At 42.0% G+C, this 23,690-nt stretch overlaps 1 protein-coding gene and 1 pseudogene across 1 annotated transcript in view; one reads left to right on the top strand and one right to left on the bottom strand.

Annotated features, from left to right (window-relative positions):
• The window catches only part of Cd38 (CD38 molecule), a 46,416-nt gene continuing 22,726 nt past the window's right edge, over positions 1–23,690 (bottom strand). The window contains exons 2-8 of the mRNA XM_021162655.3: positions 14,606–14,735; positions 13,507–13,642; positions 11,303–11,388; positions 8,714–8,787; positions 5,222–5,314; positions 4,824–4,910; positions 1–2,424 (exon numbers count right to left, since the gene is read on the bottom strand). Coding sequence (XP_021018314.1) covers positions 2,361–2,424; positions 4,824–4,910; positions 5,222–5,314; positions 8,714–8,787; positions 11,303–11,388; positions 13,507–13,642; positions 14,606–14,735 — 670 coding nt within the window. The 3' untranslated portion in view covers positions 1–2,360. The remainder of the gene's footprint in view (positions 2,425–4,823; positions 4,911–5,221; positions 5,315–8,713; positions 8,788–11,302; positions 11,389–13,506; positions 13,643–14,605; positions 14,736–23,690) is intronic.
• On the top strand, positions 6,164–6,874 carry LOC147005137 (neuronal regeneration-related protein pseudogene; annotated as a pseudogene).

Genomic DNA, 23,690 nt, shown 5'->3' with positions numbered 1-23,690 from the left:
TTCTTTGGAGCTGTCTCAATTTAGTTTATTAATACCTACTAAAGACATTAAAAAAAAACTGAACAATTCTCCAGATATTAAAAAGTAAATATCACATTTCTTTTTTTATCTCACATATTTTTTCTTGTTATAAATTCAAAGATTTTTAAAGAAAAAAATGTATGTATTTTAGCTATGAACTCCTTAAATTTACACCTTTACATAATTGTTGTCCAGTTTCCTGTGATGTAGGAAATATTTTGAAAGCCTTAGGCTGGGTCACAGTGGTAGGCTTGCAATATGGTGCTATTTATAAATTTGATCACTTTTTACAGCATATTGCTAATATGACAATTATACATAGAATGTATTCAGCTCTTGATCTAAATTTTGTACATTTTAATCCATTTGTTCTAACCATATATCAAAATATTTCTAATCATTTGAGTACTTCTTTTTTTTTACATGATTTTTTTAAATTAGGTATTTTCTTCATTTACATTTCAAGTGCTGTCCCAAAAGTCTCCCATACCCCCTACCCAATCCCCTACCCACCCACTCCCACTTCTTGGCCCTGGCATTCTCCTGTACTGAGGCATAAATAACAATAAAATCAAGAATTATTTTGAACTGAATGGTAACTGTCTTAGGTTCTTTCTGCTGTGAACAGATACCATGACCAAAGCAAGTCTTATAAAGGACAACAAATTAGGGCTGGCTTACAGGTTCAGAGGTTCAGTCCATTATCATCAAGGTAGGAGCATGGCAGCATCCAGGCAGGCATGATGCAGGCAGAGCTGAGAGCTTTATATTTTCATTTGAAGGCTGTTAGTGGAATAGTGGCTTCCAGGCAGCTAGGGTAAGCGTCTTAAGACCACACCCACAGTGACATACCTATTCCAACAAGGCCATACCTTCTAATCCTGCCACTCCCTGGGCCAAGCATATACAAAAACTATCACAGTAGCTAAACAGTTAAGGCATACAAAAATTCAGTGTTACAGCGAAAGCAGGGCTCAGGGAAAAACCTAGAATCCTAAAATACATCTGTAGAAAACAAACTGAAATATCAATGGTCTAAGCATTTGCCTCAAAAAACTGAAGATATTCCAGATAGCTAGAAGAAATTTCTATGTTTCTAAAAATAAAGACTAAAGCTCAATTAAATTAATAAATGAGGAAAGTTAAAGATTTGAGCTTTGAAAAAGACAACAACAATAACAATAGCAACAACATAACAAAATTAATGATTCTGAGCAAGACTGATCTAAGAAAAAAAGGATAGAAAACATAAATTGCCAATATTAGCACCAAATATATGTTAACTCTTGACTGCCTATAAAAGGCACCAAGAATGAAGTGGAAGAGAAAGAGGGTGCAAGTAATTAGTTTTGAGATCTTCCATAAAGATCACATTTCAGATTCTATTATATTCAATTTAATGCAATAGCATTTGCTAGACAACAACACAGGCTACCAATTTGGCAATAAAAGCTCGGAAAAGAAAAAAACCATCATATGTTGTGGACTTTGACAGAACTGATTTAATTCCAGATGTAACCATGATCCTAAGAAAGTGACTTTAGGAAAATCAATTATCTCTCTAAACTCCATTTTCTTCTGTTTTAAAAAAAATGAGAAGAGAAAAGAAGAGAAAAGAAAAGAAAAGAAAAGAAAAGAAAAGAAAAGAAAAGAAAAGAAAAGAAAAGAAAAGAAAAGAATGCTCAAAGTTATCAGGGACATGTTGGGTTAAAGATTAAAGCACAGGGCATGGTGCCCACACAGCACCTTCCCTATAATGACCCTATGACCTCAGGTTTATCATGTGAATATCTGTGGGAAAAATGAAAAAACATTAAAAAAAAGGTCATTCATTTCAATATACTTGACATTTGACTTTCTTTGTCCAATGGGAAGTTTGATTGGCCATTTTTCAGTAAAAATGATGTTATCAGCTGTGCTGAAGATTTAGCTCAGTGGTATATAGTTTTATCCACCATGTTTTTGAAAGTTCTCTGGTTTGATTCTCAGCCTCATTGAGAGAGAGAGAGAGAGAGAGAGAGAGATATCATTAAAAGAGGGATAAAAGGATGTAAGCAATATGTAAACAATATAGAAGCACCACATGAGAAAGTTAGACTAATATAACAATATAGAAGTTTAACTCTGGTTTATGGAGTAATTTTTCTTGAATGTTGGTAGTACACAGAGAGTATTAAGTTGATCATGTAATTTTGTCATAATGTGTTGGGAAGCTCTTCCATCTCTGGTGTTAACACTGTAGTAGAGACTTCTCCCTGACAGTTTCAGTTTTCCACCAGTGTTGCTTCTGAGCCCCTTCATCTCAGTCCAGGCTACAGGTGATCTAATATCCAGATCCTTCACGTATTAAGTCTACACGATGGATGCTCAGGGTTCTTCACACACTGAAGAAATCTGGCAGGCCTGTGAGAGAGAAGAAAGAAAGGAAGTCAGGGACTGGATGATGGCTGGCAAGATGGGTCACGGGGCAAAGGTGCTCACTGAGAGCACCTGAGAGTTTGATCCCCAGAGTTCATGTGCTCGAACGAAGCACTGACTCCTACAAGTTGTCCTTTGATGTCCACACGAAGGCTATGGTATGTGCACATATGTGTGCATACATACAGACACATATAATAAATAAATAAATAAATAAATAAATAAATAAATAAATAAATAAAAATGTGACAAAAATTTTAAGAGGCAAGAGACCAAATGATGTCACTATGGTCCAACTTGTCAATGAAGGAAGATGCATCATAGCAACCAAAGATTAACCACTGAGCATCCACACCCATCTGAGCTCAGAGACAGCATTGAGAAAGACCTGACCCAGGAGTAAAAGACTTGAAAGCATGTGCCAAGTTAGTTGCAGTTCACTTGTAAGACCATAGAAATAAGTATCAAGAAGAGTGTACAACAGTAATATGTGGAGGTTAAAAACAAACAACTGGCTCAGATGTGTCACAAGTATTTAACAGCTGATGCCCAGACAACACTGGGACCAGGCCCACACAGTTCCCTCCTGAGTATTCTTCTTTCCTCAGATCCTGGTGACCTCTGGGTGAAAGCATTTGACAGCAAAGAACTCAGGGACCTTCCTCAAGAGGGTTGGACGCCACTGTGAGAGGACCATGCTCCCCCTACACAAGGCAAGCTTTAGGTAAGTATCTAACTTGTAATTTAAAAAGACTGCCATTTTCATAAAATGTGAGCTAACAAAGCCACAGGCTCTACATTCCTCAACCTTCACCTAGTCTTCCTGTACTTCTTTTTTTTTTTTAATTTTTAATATTTTATTACATATTTTCCTCAGTTACATTTCCAATGCTATCCCAAAAGTCCCCCATAGCGCCCCCCACTTCCCTACCCACCCATTCCCATTCTTTTGGCCCTGGCATTCCCCCATATTGGGGCATATAAAGTTTGCAAGTCCAATGGGCCTCTTTCCAGTGATGGCCGACTAGGCCATCTTTCGATACATATGCAGCTAGAGACAAGAGCTCCGGGGTTCTGGTTAGTACATCATGTTGTTCCAACAATAGGGTTGCAGATCCCTTTAACTCCTTGGGTACTTTCTCTAGCTTCTCCATTGGGAGCCCTGTGATACATCCAATAGCTGACTGTGAACATCCACTCCTGTGTTTGCTAGGCCCCGGCATCGTCTCACAAGAGACAGCTATATTTGGGTCCTTTCAGCAAAATCTTGCTAGTGTATGCAATGGTGTCAGCGTTTAGAAGCTGCTTATGGGATGGATCCCTGGATACGGCAGTCTCTAAATGGTCCATCCTTTCATCACAGCTCCGAACTTTGTCTCTGTAACTCCTTCCCTGGGTGTTTTGTTCCCAATTCTTCTTTTTGATGCAAACTATCTGTGAATGAATTAGCTTAGTCAGCTACCTAGAGAGTTTCTCTTATAGTTGATCTTTTCTTTTGTTTTTGCACTTAACTGATGCATGTTGAGAGTTTTTGGGTTTTGTTGGTTTTGTCTTTGTTTTTTTGTTTTTGTTGTTGTTGTTTTCATTTTTGGAAGTTTCCAAAGAACAGAGAGCTGATAGGAGCTTGGGTCATCTGGGAAATGAGCCATCCATCTTTTAAGCCTATCTTTGATGGTAGGTGACATGAAGAGATTAAAAATATATATTCCTACTCTTTAGCTTGTACATAAAGCTTTAGTTTTGGTGGAAGCTATTCCTCATAGGAAAAGCTCCAAAAGTGCTTCTCTGTAGAGGAAGATGTCCCTGCCTGTATCATTGGTCACAACATAGTTAAAAACTATGAGGGGGTCTTGACATTTTAAAGATAAAGGTTACTTTAAAGACAATATACCTGCCCATGGGTTAATGGTAAATTTTCTTCAAGAATTTATTTATATCAGTTTTGCTTTTAATCTAGAATGATAAATCTTGTTAGACTCTCATGTGGAAATTTGCCAAATATTAGATACTTACATCTGAATCTAACTAAGGAGATTTCACATGCAAATTTATAGCCAGTCAAGGGATTTTAAAACTTGGGAGAAAGGCCCTGGCAGAACATATTTCTGCTCCTCTGAAATACAGCAGTAAAGCAAGAAAGAAATGTGTACTCTGGGCATCAGTCAGCTTGTAAGTCAAGACATCACTTAGGGCTGGCAGGCAAGGAGGCAGGGAACGGAGGACAGCCAGCCAGATTTAGGCCATTGGCTAGGGAAACAAGCTAGGTTTGGTGGCAGGGCAGAGACCATCATGTGTCACACCAGTGAGAGCACCACCAAGGCCTGAGAGGATCCCTAAAGCCCTCTCAGCGCACACAGCTCTTTTGTTCCCAAGAAATCAGTTACCTGTAGTTATCCACGCAGGCAAATATCATATTCCTTTTCTGCACAATCATCTTCAGCTCATTTATGGAGGAGCTTGAACATGCGTTACTAGGGAAGAACATATTCAAATAATAAGCTATTTCATACACTCTCTGAGTCTCTCTTACTGCCTCTTGAAGCAGCACTGAGTAGAGGTGAGGCAGACATCCCTCTCTGGGGCTTCTTTGGTCACCAGGAGCAAAGGTGTGCAGCAGTCACTGTCCTTTGTGGAGACAGAATTTAGAGACTAGAAGGAGGGCCAAGTGTGTAAGCCCCATTCATTTGCTAAGCCAGTCTGTTCCCAGTGTGTTCCCGTGACCTTGGATTCCTTCTGCAGGCTGAGTCATAGACCATCACTCCACTACTAAGCAATAACATACCTGGAAGCTCCTTTGATGTCGTGCATCACCCAGGCCTGTAGTTTATGAACCTTATTTGGGTCCAAACTAAAGACTTCCACACTTCCAAAGGTGCTGAAACAGAAGAGGTAAATAACTGACCTCAAGGCAAAGCTCAGGGCATCCATACCTCCTGTTACAATCCAGACTGCTGCACACGATTAAAGAGAACCTCCCTTGCTTCCCACTGTTCCTCTTTCAACATGACTCTTGGTTATGAGATTTTCAAGATAAGAGTTTTAACTATACATCGATGCTGACTGATACATTAAAAAATACTTGCTGCGCAAAGAGTAGCATTACCAGAGAGCTAGGTAGAAACAGAGACTGTCCATTCAACAACATCTTTCTAGATCCTTTCTTGTTAGTGTGGACAGCTACCCATCCTGAGGCAGGGACTTGGGTCTTCAACATCAGAGGGTGAGATTTTGAACACCAGCACTTTCACCCAAAGCCCCCCCCCCCCCAAAAAAAAAAGAGGTCCAGAAGAAGGAAAAAAGGTAAATGTGGCTTTATAATATTAAATACTAAAGCAAAAGAAAGGAACAATTAATTGAGGGTATCTACAGTGCCTGGAGAAAATTAATATGTGCTCTCATTTTTAGAAGCATTCTCATCAGAGAAAGATTAGAGAATAAGACCATGATTATGATAGAAACTAAGACAAGAAGGAGGCCAGAGAAGGAACGCTTGAGTGTGGGCCAACTCAGCCCTGAGGATTAAATGAAAAAGAAAAAAAAAGAGCTAATATGTACTAGAGAGTTTTCAATAGGCACGGAGTTCAACACTGTTCACACTTTATCTCATTTTCTTTCTATGCATCCTCAACCTAGAGGCTAGATGCCTGCACAAGGTCACATATAGCCCGGGGCCCTGTGCCCTACGGCAGCGACAGCGAGGGTGGGGGGGGGGGGGGGCCGGGGCCGCGAGCCGCCGATTCCTGCCTAGTGTAGAAAGCAGAGAGTGAACAGGGAGCGGGGCTTTTGTCTGTTGGTCTCCCTGGACTGAAGAAAGGGAGAATAGAAGCCCAAGACTATTAAGATTCTCAAAATGGTTTACTACCCGGAACTCTTGGTCTGGGTCAACCAAGAACCGTTTCCATACAAGGAAATGGAGGGAGGTCTTATTAAGGGAAGACTTCCTGTGCCTAAGGAAGTGAACCGCAAGAAGATGGAGGAGACTGGTGCTGCCTCGCTGACTCCACCAGGCAGCCGTGAATTCACCTCTCCAGCTACCAGTTACCTCCACCCTTTTTAATCCTCCCACCTCCATTTGTATTGAATATGGTGTATGGGGTTTTGATGAGGTCTTGGTATCATATATGGGTTTTTTTTTTCTGTGTAAATCATCAACTATAAGAAGAAACTATGGGACTCTAAGCCTGGCTTTAGAGAATTTACAGTGGACAAATAGGTTTCATCAAACCAGTTTTTAATCATTCTGACTCAAGTGAAAACGCTCAGAATTTCACACTGTGAATCCACGTTTACAACCCCCTACAGGTGGGCCTTCAGGCCTGGTTCGCTACAACAATGTCTTCCACAACTCAAAACTCCTACTGCGCTCAGATGACTGGTCCACTCCTGCCTTTCATCACACAGCTCCCGACTGCTTCTTGCAGAGGCTGAGAGTCCCCCCCACAGTTTTTCTTTCTTCATTTAGATGTAACAAGCCTAGTAGTTTATGTTCATCAATTGTTTGTATATCTATATTTTACCCATGTGCTCTTTTGATGTATAGAAGTAGTTTGAAACTCATTGTTTCCTTGTGGTAAGTGACTGAGACGCTGCCACAGGGCCTGAGACACTGATGAATGGTGCTATTTTGGACTTTCAACATGCTCCTTGGCGAGGTAGCTCTGGTGGAGTTGTTTTTTATTTCCATGTTCTAAGAAGGTGTTGGTACTTTGTTTCCTGGAATGTTCTTCTCTAGACTGGACTGACTTGTTTTCCTTGTGTCTTGAGTGTGGCTTTCTTCTTCAGTGTTGTAGGTTGAATGGATGCTACCAAGAGTGTGAGAGGCTGTCCTCTCGTGACTGGCCCTGGTGGATGTGCAGTCACGGTAGCGGGAGCAATCACAAAACTGTAATTGACCTACCAGATCTCTTCCTTTCTGCAGCCTCACCTGCCTGACTTAGAAAAAGAAAAGCAATAATTTTTTTCCAGGCGTTCTGAGGTTATCTCTTTGGATTCTTTTTGTTTGACTAGATATTGGGGGAGGGGGGATAAAAGTCCACTCTTTTAATAAGTGCCATGTGGGAAAAAAAAATCCAAAGTGCTGGCATTTGAGTAGGAATTTGAAAATTATCCCTTTCCCAAAGTTGAAATTGGAAAAATGTCTTTACAAAATAGTGATGATGAAGATGATGATTACAATAGTGATGACGATGCTGTTGTTGGTGGTGGTGGTGGTGGTGGTGATGATGAAAGGCAAAACACCTTTTTGGGGTGGTTTTGATAAGCAAGGTGTAGATTTTACATTTTTGTCCTTGCTCCCAATGAAATGGATAAACAAAAATAAAATCTGACAATGCCATCTCCTCACAGAATGTTGTTGTGTTAGCCAGACTGAAAGCCCACCTTAATTTTTATATAATGTCTTTGGCTCTTCCTTTGACAGGGCAGGCCTTGTTCTGAACTGTTTGCGCTTCTGACTGTTAAACACCAATGATGCATGCACTGTCCCTCTTCGCTCTTTCTCTCGCTTCCCCTCTGGCTTGAGTTTCTTGTTCATTCTCGCTACCCCCACCTCTGTTAGGGTAGGTATATCAGCTATGTAAATAAAGCAAGGAAACAGTATTGTGCATTTGTGGCATTATGTAGAATTGCAGTGTGCGCTGCCGAAAATGCAGGCTTTTGTAACGTGGTCCTCTCATAAGTACCCAATGTATTTTAGCTATTTTAGTAGGATTTGTTCAATAAATATGCAAGCTATAAGGTAAAAAAAAAAAAAACAAGGTCACATATAGTATGTATAAGGACCTCTGGTGTCCTCACCATTATATCACTACAGGGCTTTGCTATCAAACACTTCCAGAAGAGGAGGAGGAGGATCACAGCCCTGCATGGTTTCTGATGTTCCAGTGACATGGGATTCCTGCTCTTCACACAGGAGAGAGCCATGGTGAGGATGCTAACAGGGAGATGGGTAGAGGCAGGGTAGACAGTATCGATGAAATGAGAGCACAGAATGCAGGGGGAAAGAAAGCTGAGAAAATTCTGTGAGACCTCAAAAAGTCAAGGGCAATGACTGGGAACCTGCAATGGCCTTTAGGAACTTTGGAGGATCTTAGATGAACCAGACCAAACACTGACCCAGAAAGAAGCGAATCCATAAGCTTTCCCTTTTAAAAGCTCAACACTTCAGGACTGATATGAAACATGGAAAGTACATCCTTTCTAGGAATGCCATGTCCAATAGGAGACTATAGTAGCTGTGATAGTTAACCCTTGCACAAAGAAAAGAAAGGAGTACCTGTTTTTGTAAAATGGCTCACGGAGGGACCCATTGAGCATCACTTGGACCACACCACAGGCATCTTCTGCAAACTTAAAAAAGAAACCCATCAGCCAGACTGAGTGGTGACACATACTTTTGATTCCAGCACTTGGGAGGCAAAGGCAGGTGGTTGGATCTCTGCTAGTTTGGCATCAACCTGGTCTACAGAGTGATGTCCAGGACAGCTAAAGCTGTACAGAGAAACCCTGTCAAAAACCAAAACCAAGAAGAGAAGGAAGAAGAGGAAGAGGAGGAGGAAGAGAAAGAGGTGGAAGAAAAGGAAGTTCATCATTATTCTTCAGCGATTCCATCCAAAGAGTACTTAGTACTAACTAGAGAGGGAGAGAGAATAGCCTCCCTAGTTCTAGTACAAGGATGGTGAATCTATCCAATAGTTTCAGCCATTGGAAGAATTTACTTTGTATGAATTCTTAATGCAGCCATGGCAATTTGCATGAATGAAAGCACTCACTTGGTGTCATGTTCTGTAGATGCTACATCTTATTTAGCAGAAGTAAGGTGGACAGTTTAGGGGTTAGGGAGATGGAACAGTGTAGAAAGGGAAGCCCAGGTAAGAGGCAGTGATCCTGAGGTTCTAGAAAGGCACAAAGAGGGAGGGAGTGGTGCTTGAATAAAAGAACATGGTTGAACAAGGAGTTTTATTTCTTCATGCAACCAACTTTCAGCTGGGAGGTATGCTAAGCACAGGAGGTCACCATGTGAACAGAGTACTGCTCAGCTTCCTTCGGAGACAGACCTCTGGGACTTGGGTTTTCTTCCACGACATCTGTGCACGTTGCCTAACAACATTTCATTGTTATGGCGGGTTGAACAGTTTTAGCCGTCAGTACGAAGAGCTTTGTGAGAACAAAGCTTGGATTCCTATGTGCTTCTAGAACTTTCAGTGCTTTATACCTAGTGCATGACACAGGTATGTTTTACTCAGTAAAATTTCAGGGATGAAAAGGATGGCAGGAGAAAAGAAGATACTCTGCACTGGACACTAGGAAAGTGCTGTATAGCAAACAGAACCCACATCCCAAAGAGCGGTCAGGACTCCACTGGTGAAGCTGTGACTGGAAGGGGCCCTTGGTTTAGGAGAACAGTAGTTTGTGGGGAAAGTTGCAGTCGATATTGAATATTCAGTTCATAGATGGCCTTGTACTTTGTTGGGGAACCTGGACTTTATTCTTCGGGTGACTTCTACACTACAGATAGATTTAGAGCTTTATTATGAAGTCCAGTGGTACTTGTGTAACCACAGAGGGACCTAGTCCTAATTCTTATGATTAATCATTAAGCATTGACCCAGAAGAGTCCTAGACCCTATAAAGGAGAATTCTCACAAGTCCTCTGACACAAAGTAAGCATTGGCACCGTTGGCCTCAAGGTCACACAACTTAACAAGGTGATCTGGGAATCCAAACCTGTAAGAAGAACTATCCTTATTGTCAAAAAGAGGGACTAGTTTGTTTGTCTTCCTCAAAGAGATCCTAGAACAAGGTGCAGGTGCACAGTGTCTCAGAAGCCAGGGTGCCTCCAATCACCCTCAGCATCTTAGCCTTGGTACCAAGGCTGAGATGTGATACAAGGAAGCATTTAGTTTATATAAAACATGAACTGCTGTAGGAGGTTTCAGAGATGATGTGGCTGTAAAACATATCCCAAAGTGATAACACAAATGGAAAACATTCTCTGTAAAAGCAAGCAAACAAAAATATACAGTGTCTTTGAGTTTTTAAAACATGCAGTAAGTCTTCAATAAACATTTGTTGTATAGGTGGGTTCCATTACTTAACAAGATATTGATATTTTATTTGAATGCACCAATAGCTGTCTAGACTAGGTATATGTTAATTTCCATTTGGTGAAGATGAAATAAAGAATGTAAGAATGTCTTACAGACTTAAATGTCTTAAAGAATGTCTAAGAAAATTGGTTTTGGGGGTTGGAAAGATAGTGCAACAGTTAAGGGCACTGACAGATCTTCCAGAGAACCTGGGTTCAAATCCTAGTGACTTCACTACATATGGAAGTTCACATATGTTTGTAACTCCAAGATCTGACACTCTCACATAGACATACATGCAGGCAAAGCACCAATGCATATAAAAATAAAGTTAAGTAAATTTTAAAAAAGATTTTTACATGTAGTCGTGATATTGATGGTGTTTCATATGGTTGTTGTGAGGCTAGAGTTCTTAACTCCTGCAAAGAGTTGGACACACATCAAGTGGTCTACAAATGCCAATTATTAAGTCTGTTCCAGAAATCAAGTCAATACCTGGGTCCCAGGACTAAGCCAAGCCTAGCATCCTGGTAGATGCAGCCAGTGAGTGTCACCCCCTCACTGGGTTGGGTTTCTTCCCCTGAGCTCCCAAGCCTTCCTGGGTGTTCTGAAGTTGTGTAGGAAAATCTTCTGGCATGTTTTCCTCTCATACTTTCACACCTAAAATGATCTGTACCCCCCCCCCACACACACACCCAAAGGGCTAGAAGTCAACCAGTCATGGACTGAACAGTCTCTTCAGTCAAAACTCTAGAATTTAGCTATTTGGGTCTTACCTTTTGGGAAATCACTTTCCAGAACATAGTAATAGGGTTGTTGGGACAGCTTTCATTCCAATGTGGGCAAGAGACATAGTTCATATCTAAAACACATAGTTTATAGAAAACAGTTAAATGGAAAGGAAATGTACCTTTGGGCTCCGTTCTTGGCTGTCCAATCCCCATAGGAGAACTTTCCAACAGCATCTGTGCCAAGACAGAGGCTGGAGAATGGACACAGCTCAACCCAATTTAACTAAGTGTCCCCTGATTTCCTTCCAACTTTTTACCTCCCCGTCCAGATCCCAGACAGGAACACTGTGATGGGGTTTGACTCACCATTCTGGGAAATGGCAACAAAAGTGCACCCTAAAGACACCAGCCCCTCTCACTCCCCTGGAGTCCAGGAACACTTAGGGAGAAGGCCAGGCCTTTTCGGGAAGAAGACAATTTCCCCCAGATAGTCCTCTGATTCCTGGCAATTCTCTCTTATGGAGAGTTTCCTTCTCAATCTTCATAAATTTGGGGGCTCAGGTGATCTCAGGCTTTCTATAGTCAACCCTACCAAAACAGGTTCAGCCCTTAGTGTGGTGCAAAGTATAGAGTAGATGCATGCTTTCTATGACACTGTTCTCAAGGTTATTTGCATGTATATATATATATATATATATATATATATGCAATGTTTATATATATATATATGTATATATATATATATATATATATAAACATTTACTGAAGGTTAGGTTCTGGAAATAGAGGGTTGAATCAGGTAGGAGCCCTGCCTCATAGGACATGTGATGTAGTGAAGTCAAATAATCAGAGACAGATTAACTTCGGTTGTGCCCTATTACCAGAAAAAAATTCACGTTGAAATTTGCTTTGAAGAAGAATCACTGTCTTCAGACAGACTCTAAAAAGAAGGGCATCTTGTGCCTACGGCACATGCAAAGGCAAAGAGCCATGATGAGCTTTGATCAGAAAAGAGGATGGAGAAGGGAATGAGAAGGTGAGGCATCTGAAACACAGAGGTCAGGTCTTTAGACCATTAGCCTAGAGTCAAAAGAGAGATTGTTAGGTTTTAGAGGGAGATCAACATCATCCCATTTTCACTCTGAGAAAAACTCTATGGTGTCAGATGGAGACTGACCTAGGAGGGTAAAGAGTGACCAGTAAAACCTTATAGTATTCCCAGCAGGATGGAGAGGGTGTGATGGTGCTAGACTAAGGCAGTGTGAGGGGAGATGCACAGATGGCTGGCACTCTAGGCTATTAGATCGTCACTGGCTATGAAGGGGAAAGAAAGAGATCACCTTAAGACGGTACCCAAAGTTGTCCATGTTAAATAGCTCACAGATAACAATCAGTTCACTATGTCTATTTATATCCAACATTACTCTGTACAGATAAAAAAGTATATATAATTTTAATTTAAATTTTTTTAAAAAATGACTTAGAGTTATGTTCAAGAATATATAACGTGTATATGTGTCTGTGTGTGTGTGTGTGTGTGTGTGTGTGTGTGTGTGTGTGTGTGTAAATACATATATAAAGGTTAAGGAGGAGATTTCTTGCTAAAAGTGCAGAAGAGAAAGAGGAAGTGGAGAGGGAGGAGGGAAAAGAGGAAAGTGGAAGAGGCAGGAAAAGGGGAGAACAGGAAGGATGTAGAGAGGGAAAGTGAGGGAGAAACTGGATTTGGGGATGTCTTACCTCACAGCCTTAGCACTGTGGCTTGATAGAGTGTGCCTCACCAATGTTCACATTAAGCTGAATTCTCTATTGCAATGTGTTTTGTGGATGGGACCTCTAAATGGAGTTGGGCTCATGAGGAAATTTACCCCCATGAATGGATTTTTAATCCATGAATGGATTTTTAATCCATGAATGGATTAAAGACTTTTTCTGGAGATTGGGAGATGGGACTAGATTAGTGATCACAAAAAGGAGTAAAAAAATGACCTTGGCTTTTTTCACTCTCTCTTGCTTCCCCTCTTATGGTGATGTTTCACCTATATGTATACCTATCCCTTGAAGATCAACCCTAAACCCCAAAGCTTGTATTTCAAGAGGACAGTGATTTATTTTGTTTTGTTAGAGCCCAGTTTGTCACTAAGGTCACTGATGGCATTAGAGTATATGCCTATTGACCTTTCAAGTTCCCTTGCAGCTCAAAGCTCCCTTCCCACTCACCCTGAGCCATCCTAAGTGGTTCAGATCCTTACCGGAAGTACTAGGGTCTCCACACCACCTGAGATCGTCAGCAATGTAGCCCAGCAGGGTGTCCTCCAGGGTGAACATCTTTCCCTGGATCCAAGTATACTGATGGGCCAGGTGTTTGGATTTGCTCCAAAAGAGAGTCTGAGAAAGAACAAAACCACAATTTAGTAGGTCCAAAAATAAATCTAAGAGTTAGAGATGTGGGTCAGCAGTAGATTGAGTGCTAACACACATGAGGCTCTAGGTTCCTTCCCCAGCACTACAATACATAATCCATAATACATACATACATACATACATACATACATACATACATACATACATACATACCTTTATAAATAAAAATATAGAAACCATCAGAATAAATGACATGCACTAATATAAATTCAGTTTTGTTATTGTCTACCACAGACCTCCTCTGTTCAGAGCACTGTACTGAGGCTCCTGGGGAAACAGCCCCAGAAATCTCCAGCTCACTAACCACAGGATGAGCACTGATAATTGTGAGTGGGTTTGGGGACTTCACTTAGTTTTGGACATGTGAATTTTCTTTTAAACACAGGCTTTGTAAGAGTTGTAACTTGTGGTAGACCTTTCCCAGTATACTCAAAGAACCAAACACTGGGTTTCTCCGACTCCATGTCTCCTATTTACATTCCAGCTGGTCACTTTAAAGCCTCTTTACCTGGTTTGCGCCTCACCTCCATAGGATGGCTCTGAAGAGCTAAGAAGATGTAAGAAAATCGCTCTTCTAATGGAACTTCGCCTTGTGTTGTGGTTTACTCCTTTCTTATTAGCAGAAGCCAGGGGAAAGTTCCATAATTACAAAAATTTGGGTTACTCTCGCTTGTGTGGATGGAACTGATGCTAGATTCTGTCTTTCCTCTGTGTCCCCATCTCTCTCTTCCTTCCTTCCCCAGATGTCCTAAACTGATGGTACACCAGTTCTCCAAAGCCCCACCACCACCATTCCGACCCCACCAGCCAAATCAAATGATGCCTATGCCAAGGTCTCCTTTCTGTCTGCCTCCTAACATTGGTCCTCAGATGTCTTCCCTCTGACTTTCATTCTCAATTTTAAAAGGAATTACTCGCCCTCATTACCTTGTTACATGGTATGCTTTGAGTGACCAATTTAACCAGTGGGGCATAGTCTTCTCTTGTGATGTTGCAAGGGTTCTTGGAAACAAATGCTCCTTTGAATGTACTCAGTATTTCCCGGCAGTTATGATCTCTATAAAATGAAAGATGGAAAACAGATTTTTAAAATATTTTTGAAGAGTCTGGAGAGAGATGGCTCACAGTGGCTCCCAACTGTGTGTTCAGTTTCCAGAGCTTACACCTCCATCTGGCTTCCACAGTCACTGCACATACATGGTGCATGAACATATATAAAAGACAAAACAACTCTACATATAAAATAAATATCAATCTTAGAAACATATAAAATAAAAATAATTAAAAGAAAAAAAGAAAGACATTGAAAAAGTTTTTAAAATATTTTTGGAACACAGATAGCAACAAGAAATACCCTTCATCTGGAATCATGTACTCAGGGGCAGTCAGTTCTTGACACCATCCTATTAGCCATGTAAAATGTCCCTGTGAGTTGGAAATTACCTGGGGCTGAGGCTCTGTGAAATTAAAATGACCCAAGCATCTAATAACATTAAGAAGAAAACAGGAAGCCACCAGCATTTTCTGTCTCATACTACACCTTGTATAAAATAAAGTCCTTAAGGTTCTTTAGTGCCCCCAGTAAGGGCAATGTTTCAAAATAGCTAGTAGAGAGGACCAAATGTTCCCAACACACAGGAGTCATGAGCGCCTGAGGCGATAGAGCTGTCTGTCACTCTGTTCATTATACAGTGTATACATAGGCCAAATGCCACATTGCGCTCATAAATATGTCAAATTACTCTGTGTCATATTAAAACTTTAAGTAGGTAGGGTCACTGCAGGCGGGCTTGGTAATGTTGGGCAGGATCATCAGTGGCATCCATACCCCCCACTTCCACCCCACCCCACCCCCACCCCAGGCAGTTCTGACCCTGGTTCCGGTTGAGAATCAGTGGATACAAATGAAAATGTGAAAGGTTCGATGGGGTTTCTTTCCAAAGTCTAGACAGAGAAGCTTAAGTTCATCAGCACCTGCCTTTGAAAACGATGCCAGGAAACCATTAGTGCCCTCTCTTTCCATACCGTTTACATACATAAAAAGGAAAAGTGATGACATCATGTACTTTAGTGTCAATCAAAATTTATAGAATGCCATCACAGGCAATTGAGAAAATAGACGTTTGGCGGCTCCCCGGCTTCCAGGGTTTATGTTTTCATTCTGGTAATTAATGCAGTGGCCTTCTCAAGAACTCTCTGTTCTAAATCCCAACCGTCATAAAAATCTCTACATCTTTCCTTTGGAGCATCTGCAGTTCTTGAAACAGAAGAAGATGGAAGAAGGAGAGAACATTTCCCAATTCTGGAAGCGTGGTGGGAAAGAGCAGTTTTCCTGCCCTGAGACCCTGCCACACAGCAGACCTTCTCATCAGCAAACTCTTATTTAAGCGCTGACACTCACGCCCTTCACAAATTATTTCTATGCTTCTCTTAGGTCTTATATCCTGTACAAGAAGTAATAAAGATTCAAGATACCCACTGGAGGAGGGTTGCCTGCTCAGGAGAGAAGACTGGAGTAGTACTGTTGAACACGACTTGGAAGGCTTGATTCTTGGAAGAGTTGGTAATTTGCAGAGAATAACAAAAACATCTTGCATACATTTTAAGTACGGTTTTTAGAATTTTTAAAAATATATTGGTCCTTTGTGAATTTCACACCATGGATGCCAAACCCACCCATTTTACCCTTCAGTCCGGCAGCCTCCCCCTACCGAAAAGAGAACAAAAAATAAAATGAATTAAATAAAAATCTTGCTGTGGAAGTTGCCGCATGTCATTGCGTATACCACAGTATACGCATTTGTCCACACATCTTTCCTTGCAAATGTTCATTGCAATAAGTCATTGATTGGTCTTTCCCAAAGCCTCTAGCTTTTGTCACATCATTGGACCCTCACTGGAACTCCTCTCAGTTATCCTGTTGTCACCTTGTGTCATGGGGTGCCCACAGCTCGGGATCTGCAGGACCAGCCTCTTCATTTGCTCCAGCAGTTCACAGATGGGGTGGATGTTTCGGTGGGCCAACTCAGACCCCTGGATCTGGGCCTAGGTGGAAGCTGAGTTGGTCAGCTCACCAGCTCTTCCATGCATGTACCACTGGGACCAACTCTCCTACTTTAACCAAGCCAGGGGCAGGTCCAGCTCTCCTGTTCACATGCCCTCTGGCCACTCACCCTTGCTCTCATTACCAGGACCAGTTATACGATGTTGCCCAGGGGAGGAGATGTGGGGATCTGAGTGCTGCATTTGGTGAGGGACACATGGCCAGATCTCCCATACTCATTCTACTGGGACCAGCTCTTCAGCATCCTCAGCACCAGAGCCAGCTCTCCCATGGTGCCCAGGCAAGGGCAGAGCCAGCCTTGTATAGTGCTTGGACATCAACATGGCCTTAAGTGGCAGCCCATGGAAGAGACATCCTCATGGTCTTTGGTGTTAACTCTGGCTACAGACATCAGCACAGACTCTGGCTGGAGCAGTGCCACAGAAACAGACATGGCCCTTGGTAGCACCCAGGCTCAGACATCACCATGGCTCCTCATGTCTGCCTGTTTCTAACTGCTATCCAGTTCCACTTCTCTCTACAGTGCATGATCTGCTCAGCTCCACCCTCCTCTCTTCTGTCTCTCCACTAAGTACTCTCTCTTCTCCCTCTTTCCCCTGTCCTTCACATATTCACTCAGGGGAGCAGCTCTGGGCACTTATATGTCTTTTTCCTGGCTGCTCCAGGAAATAATGTTTTGTTTTATTTGTTTATTGTTGTTATTGTTGTTGTTGTTTTGTTTTCTAATACTTTTTAAATTTCTCTATGTATTTGAAAATTTTTTTAAACTTGTAACAAATTAAAAATAATGTTAAGATCTAACTTTTAGGGACAAACTTCTACAGTAAGACATTTAAAATATCCTTTCCTTTTTCCAGGTAAAACTTTCTTTTTTAAAAGACAGTTGAGCATGCCAAGTGATACTGGTTACCATCTTTATGATTCAAGGTGAGTATCCCCAAAATTGTTCTCATCCACCACTGTAATCCTGCAAAAATATGCTTCACAATTTTTACCTAAGCATGCCCCCAAAGTGTCTACTATCTTTTCTTCTTGAGCCTGCTGCTTGCAGCAACTCTTTCTCTGATCTTATTTCTCAGCTGTGCATGTCTTTAGTTTGCAATCATCAAGATGCAAACTCTACTTTGGTTATAATAACAGAATTAATGAGTTTCGGGACTAGGACACCTAACAGTACTGGGTAGTTTTGTTTTGTTGTTTTGTTTTGTTTTGTTTTTAGTACTAGGAACTAAACACAGTATCACACATGCTAGACAAGTGCTCTACCACTGAGATACACCTTCTGTCCCATCTTGACTCTGTTTAAGTGTTCAGGTAAATAGTCATGATGTTTGTAACTCATCCGTATTAACACCCCACCCATCCTTTACCCAGTCCCTGGCTACCACAATTCTTTCTATTTCCTTCAATCTGATAGGCATCTCACAAACCTGGAATCTTTGTAGATGACTAATTTTACTTAGCATGATGTTCCCAGCTATATTACATCTTAATTAGGGTTGCTCCTGCTATGATCAGGTTACATCATGACCAAAGCAGCTGATAGAAGAAAGCTTTTAATTGGGAGCTTGCTTAGGGTTTCAGAGGGAGAGTTTCAGAGGACAGAGAGCATCACACTGGAGCAGTAACTAAGAATGCACATTCTAATCTGCAAGGAGCAGGTGGGGGCCGCGGGGGGAGTCTGAGTCTGGCATGGACTTTTGAAACATTAAAACCCACTCCCAGGGACACGCCTCTAATAAGGTCACACTTCCCAGTCATTCCTAAATAGATCAACTGGAAACCAAAAATTCACATATTTGAGCCTGTGGGGGTCATTCCCATTCAAACCTCCACGTATGTATTAAATTTCCTCTCTTTTAAAGGCTGAACAACATTTCACTGTATAACAGTATATCGCTTTGTCTGACCATCAGTCAATGTGCATGTAGGCTGTCTCATTCCTCTGTTGCATATTTTTCAGGGGGGGTGCCATAAGTCTTATATGTCCAGGATGCTATCAAATAAACCATTTCTGTCCTCGGTGTCCATCCCTCATCCTGAAGCCCAAGGATGTGAAAGGAATGAGGCCTGTGGCCCTTTTACAATGAACTTTTCTTTTCCAACTTTAAAATATGTCCTTGTTAAGTCACTCACAAACCACAGAGGGATGCCAGGCCCAGACTTTGCCAGCAAGGTCAAGGAGAAGGGAAATGAAAGATCTCAAACAAAATGAAAAGCAGATGGTGCACTCTACTAAGGTCCCTGAGTTCCCCCTTTCTTTCCTGCATAAGGTGTATGCTTTTTAGATCAGAACAGAAGGTAAAGTCATCTGATTCTTTGTGTTGCCAGAAGATTCCATTTTCTTTTCCCAGAATTCCTCACTTTGCTTGAATTTTCTGAAAGTCATACTTTCCAGATTTGGAATACATTTTCTGGAACGGATGCTATAAGTATAGTATACTCAAGGGCATCCTGCTAAGTGCCTAGAGAAATAAGGTTTTGTTTGGTCCCTAGCATCCAGATGATAAGGAGACTGAGACAGTTCCCTGGTTTCTTTCTTTTCATCTGTCTTCAGAGTAAGACAACTGGTAGCAAAGCTAGTTGCCTTAGCTCCTCCTCCCAGGGACAGGAAATGGACAGGGTTTTTGTGGAGATGCTGGGAGATGAAGGACAAACAGCTCTGGATTCAGAGAGCACAAACAATGTGACCTCATACCCAATCCTCATCTGAAGTCTCTTCAATTCACCACAAGCAATGTGACACAACACCAACATCAGATAAAGCAATGGTAGATTGCAATGTGAATACAGACAAAAACAAAACCAAACCAAAAGAAATCACAAACATGAAGAAATGATGCTGAGTCCTTCCTTGTACCTGATTGAAGTGATTGCTGCATCTTAACTATCCAAACCTAGGCCTTCATCTTGTTTCCAGCCCGGTAGAGAAAAATTTTATCAAGATTTCATATCAGAGAATTAGACTCATCCTGTTGATTCCATGACACTGTTCAAGAAAAGCCAGCTTCCTTGAACCTTCCCTTAAACTCTTAAAACCAAGCCAACCCCCTCCCCTCCACGAACCTTTGCTGTGAATGTTTCCTTCTTACAGAGAGCAACAAACCCAGCCCACACAATGATAGGATGCTCCCAGTGGTCCTAAGTTACGGTCTAAAGCAGTCGTTCTCAACCTTCCTAGTGCTGCGACCCTTTAAGACCCTTTAATACAGTTTCTCATGTTATGGTGACCCCAACCATAAAATAATTTGTTGCTACTTCATAACCGTAATTTTGTTATTAATATGAATCATAGTATAAATATCTAATATGCAGAACATCTGATATGCGACCTCTATGAAAGGGTTGTTCCCCAGCAAAGGGATTGAGACCACAAGTTGAGAACCACTGGTCTAGACATTAGTGAGCAATCTTGGGATACAAAAGAGTCCAAAGGCCCATGACAATTGAGATGCCTTCATGAGTATGTGCACTGGACAGAAGTTTCACAAGAAGCCCCTCTCAGCCTCTTGACTTGCTGAAACAATGACTTTCCTGGTGAAGAAGGATCTTAGTCTGAGGGCAGGTTTTTTCCTTGTTTTCCAAAATGGAGTCCTACGGTTTTGGTATAGAGTAAGTTAGCCCACATGTCAAGACTGGAGGTCAACGCGTACATCCTCTTTTCTACTCCTCTGCTCCTGCCAACAGAGCTTCACTCGATCTGTTCCCACCACTCACTACCTCTCATGCCTTTCCTTTCCTCTGAGTTTTTCCAAGGTTGGCTGACTTCAGGTGAGCAAAGGCAGAAAGCAACAACAGAGGAAAGGTCGGACAGTTGTGACCGTGCCATAATGTTCCTGTGAGCGGAACACTGCCCAAGATACCAATGACTCATACTCACATCAAAAGCTCACACTAGCCAGCGGAGGACACTATGTCTCTTACTTAGAAGTAAAGAAGCTCAGAGCAACTTAGCCTTGTCCATGGCCAACTAGACAGCTCCAGAACTGCCTTGCAGGCCAGATGTTGTTGTCTTTGCTAGACAATGTTGCCCCCTACAGGAAAATCCAAACTTTGCACCTATGTTTCTATTAGGGTTGCTTCTAAAAGAAAAAAAAAATGATTCACATGATTCTAGGTCTCAGGAGATGTACAAGATTAGTACTGAACGGTCATGCCTAGATGCTAGAATAATATCAGCAGGGAAGGAAAAGGTAAGGTCTTGAATTAAGGGGAAACATATATATGATTGTTAAATCCAATTATTATTATTATTATTAAATTTTCTCTCATATCTTATATCCCCTCCCTCCTCTTCTTCCAGGCCTTTCCACCACCCCCTTCCACTTCTCCTCCATTTCCCTTCAGAAGAGAGCAGGCCTCCCAGAGACATCAACCAAACATGGCATATCAAGTTACAATAAGACTAAGGACCTCTCTTCAAATTAAGGCTGGATGAGGTGACCCAGTGGGAGGAAAAGGGTCCCCAAAGCTTAGACAAGCCCTGCTCCCACTGCTAGGAGTCCCACAAGAAGATCAGGCTATATAACCATAACTATATGCCGAGGGCCTAGGTTAGACCCATGCAGGCTCCCTGATCACTGGTTCAGTCTCTGTGAGCTCCTACTGGCCCAGGTTAGTTGATTCTGTTAGTTTTGTGGTGCCCTTGTCCCCTCGGACTCTTACAATCTTCCTCCCCCTCTTCTACAGGATTCCCTGAGCTCTGCCTAATGTTAGGTTGTGAGCCTCTGCATCTGTTTCCATAGCTACTTACTGGATGGAGCCTCTCTCCTTCATACAAGTATAGCAGAATATCATAGAATATCATTTTTTTTTTGCTTTTTTCCTGGTTATGTCTGTCTCTTGGTCATCCAGCCTTCGGGTTCTGGCCCTCTTGGCAGTGTCAGGGCTGGGCTCCCTCTCATGGCATAGGTCTGAAGCTAGACCAGTCATTGGTTGGCCACTTCCACAATTTCTGTGCCACTTCTACCCAACACATCTTGTAGGCAAGAATTGTAGGTCAAATGCTGGGTTGGTGGTCCAATCTCTCCACTGGAAGTCTTGCCTGGTTACAGGAGATGATTGATTCAGGTTCCATATCTTCCCTTATTAGAAGTCTAGGGTCACTCTTGTAGATTTGTGGGAGTTTCCATTGTACTAGGTTTCTATCTCACCCCCCAAATGCACCCCAATTTCAGTTGTCTCTCCAGGTTCCCTCTCCCTTCATCTTCACCCTGACCTAATCCTGTTCCTATACTTACCCATCTCCAGCTCACCTTTGATATCTATTCTATTTCTCCTTCCCAGGAAGATTCATGAGTCACCCCTTGAGCACTCCTTGTTACTTAGCCTCTCTAGTTTTGTGGATTGTAGCACGATTATTCTTTATTTTACAGCTATATATCCACTTATAAGCCAGTACATACTATATATGTCTTTCTGGGTCTGTAAACCCAGTTTTTATATTGACAGCTTTCACTGGGTTTCAGAATGTGGCTGCCACCACTCCCATAAGAACCACATTTCTACCTTTATAATGTGCCACTCCTGTGGGAGGCTCAAACCCTAAATTTTACCATTCCTTCAACACATCTGGCTCTTAAGATAAGGATACACAGTCTATGAACTTTCCAGCTAGCTGGTCCACCAGGTCAAGCTGTCTCTGCAGGGACCAGCTAGAGTCTTGAATTTGAGGCCACTACAGCCTGTATTTAAAGTAGAGACTGCCATCTTGTGGGAGAAATGGGTGATCGGTGAGATGCAAAGAAGTGATGAGGATTTTCTAAGCAGGGTCTTTATATAAGAAAATTCTTGAGGTTGAAGGTGTCCCTAGAAACAGCTAAATCACAAATTTGAAAAACAGTAAGAGAGGGGAAAGGGGGCAGGATCAGGTGTGGGAGAAGATGGGGGAAATGTACAGAGGGTCTGGAAATTGAACAAAGGTGTGTAGCAATGGGAGATAGGGAACTAGGGGTAACCAATGGAAAGTCCCAGACACCAGGAAAGCAAGAGGCTCCTAGGACCTGACAGGGAAGATATTAGCTGAAACACCCAACAAAGGGAAGAGAGAACCTGTAGAGACCATATCAAGAGGTGAGGCATGACCCCTGGTTGAGAGATGGGGCCACCTACCATTCTCAGAAATTTTAACCCAGAATTGCCCTTGTCTAAAGGAAATACAGGGACAAAGAGTGGAGCAGAGATGGAAGGAAAGGCCACCCAGAGACTGCCCCACCTGGGGATCCATCCCATATGCAGCCACCAAACCCAGACACTATTGCTGATGCTTGCTGACAGGAACCTGATTTAACTGTCTCCTGAGAGGCTCTGCCAGAGCCTTCCCAATGCTTGCAGCCAACTGAGCACAGGGTCCCCAGTGAAGGAGTTGAGGGAAGGACGGAAGGAGTTGAAGGGTTTGCAACACCATACAAAGAGCAACAATATCAGCCAACCAGATCCCCCAGAGCTCCCAGGGACTAAACCACCAACCAAAGAGTACACCTGGGGGCACCCAGAGCTCTACCTGCATATGTAGCAGAGGATGGTCTTATCTGGCATCAATAGGAGGAGAAGCCTTTGGTCCTATGAAAGCTTGATGCTCCAGCAAAGGGGAATGCTAGGGCAGTGAGGCAGGAGTGGGTTGGTGAGTTGGGAGTACCCTCATAGAAGCAGGAGGGAGAGGTGGTTTGCAGAGGGGAAACCGGGAAAGGGGATAACACATTTGAAATGTAAATAAATACAATAACTAATAAAAAATTTTTAAAAAGAAAAAGGAAAACATTTAGTTAAATTCTGCCATGTGTTAGGTGCAGAGGGTAAAACTGAGAACAAGAAAAAAAAACCCATGAAAGTTGTGGAACATACTAGAATATTATAATTTTGTGTGAAAATAGGGAGAAATGGCTAGGATAAGAGCTTTAGGGGTAGACAGCAAATGGTATTTAACAGTATATAAGGTGGGGACATTAG

Source organism: Mus caroli, unplaced genomic scaffold, assembly GCF_978045245.1.
Source record: "Mus caroli unplaced genomic scaffold, Mus_caroli_1 scaffold_4, whole genome shotgun sequence".
Taxonomy (NCBI): Eukaryota; Metazoa; Chordata; class Mammalia; order Rodentia; family Muridae; genus Mus; species Mus caroli.
This window is presented reverse-complemented; position numbering and strand designations above follow the sequence as displayed.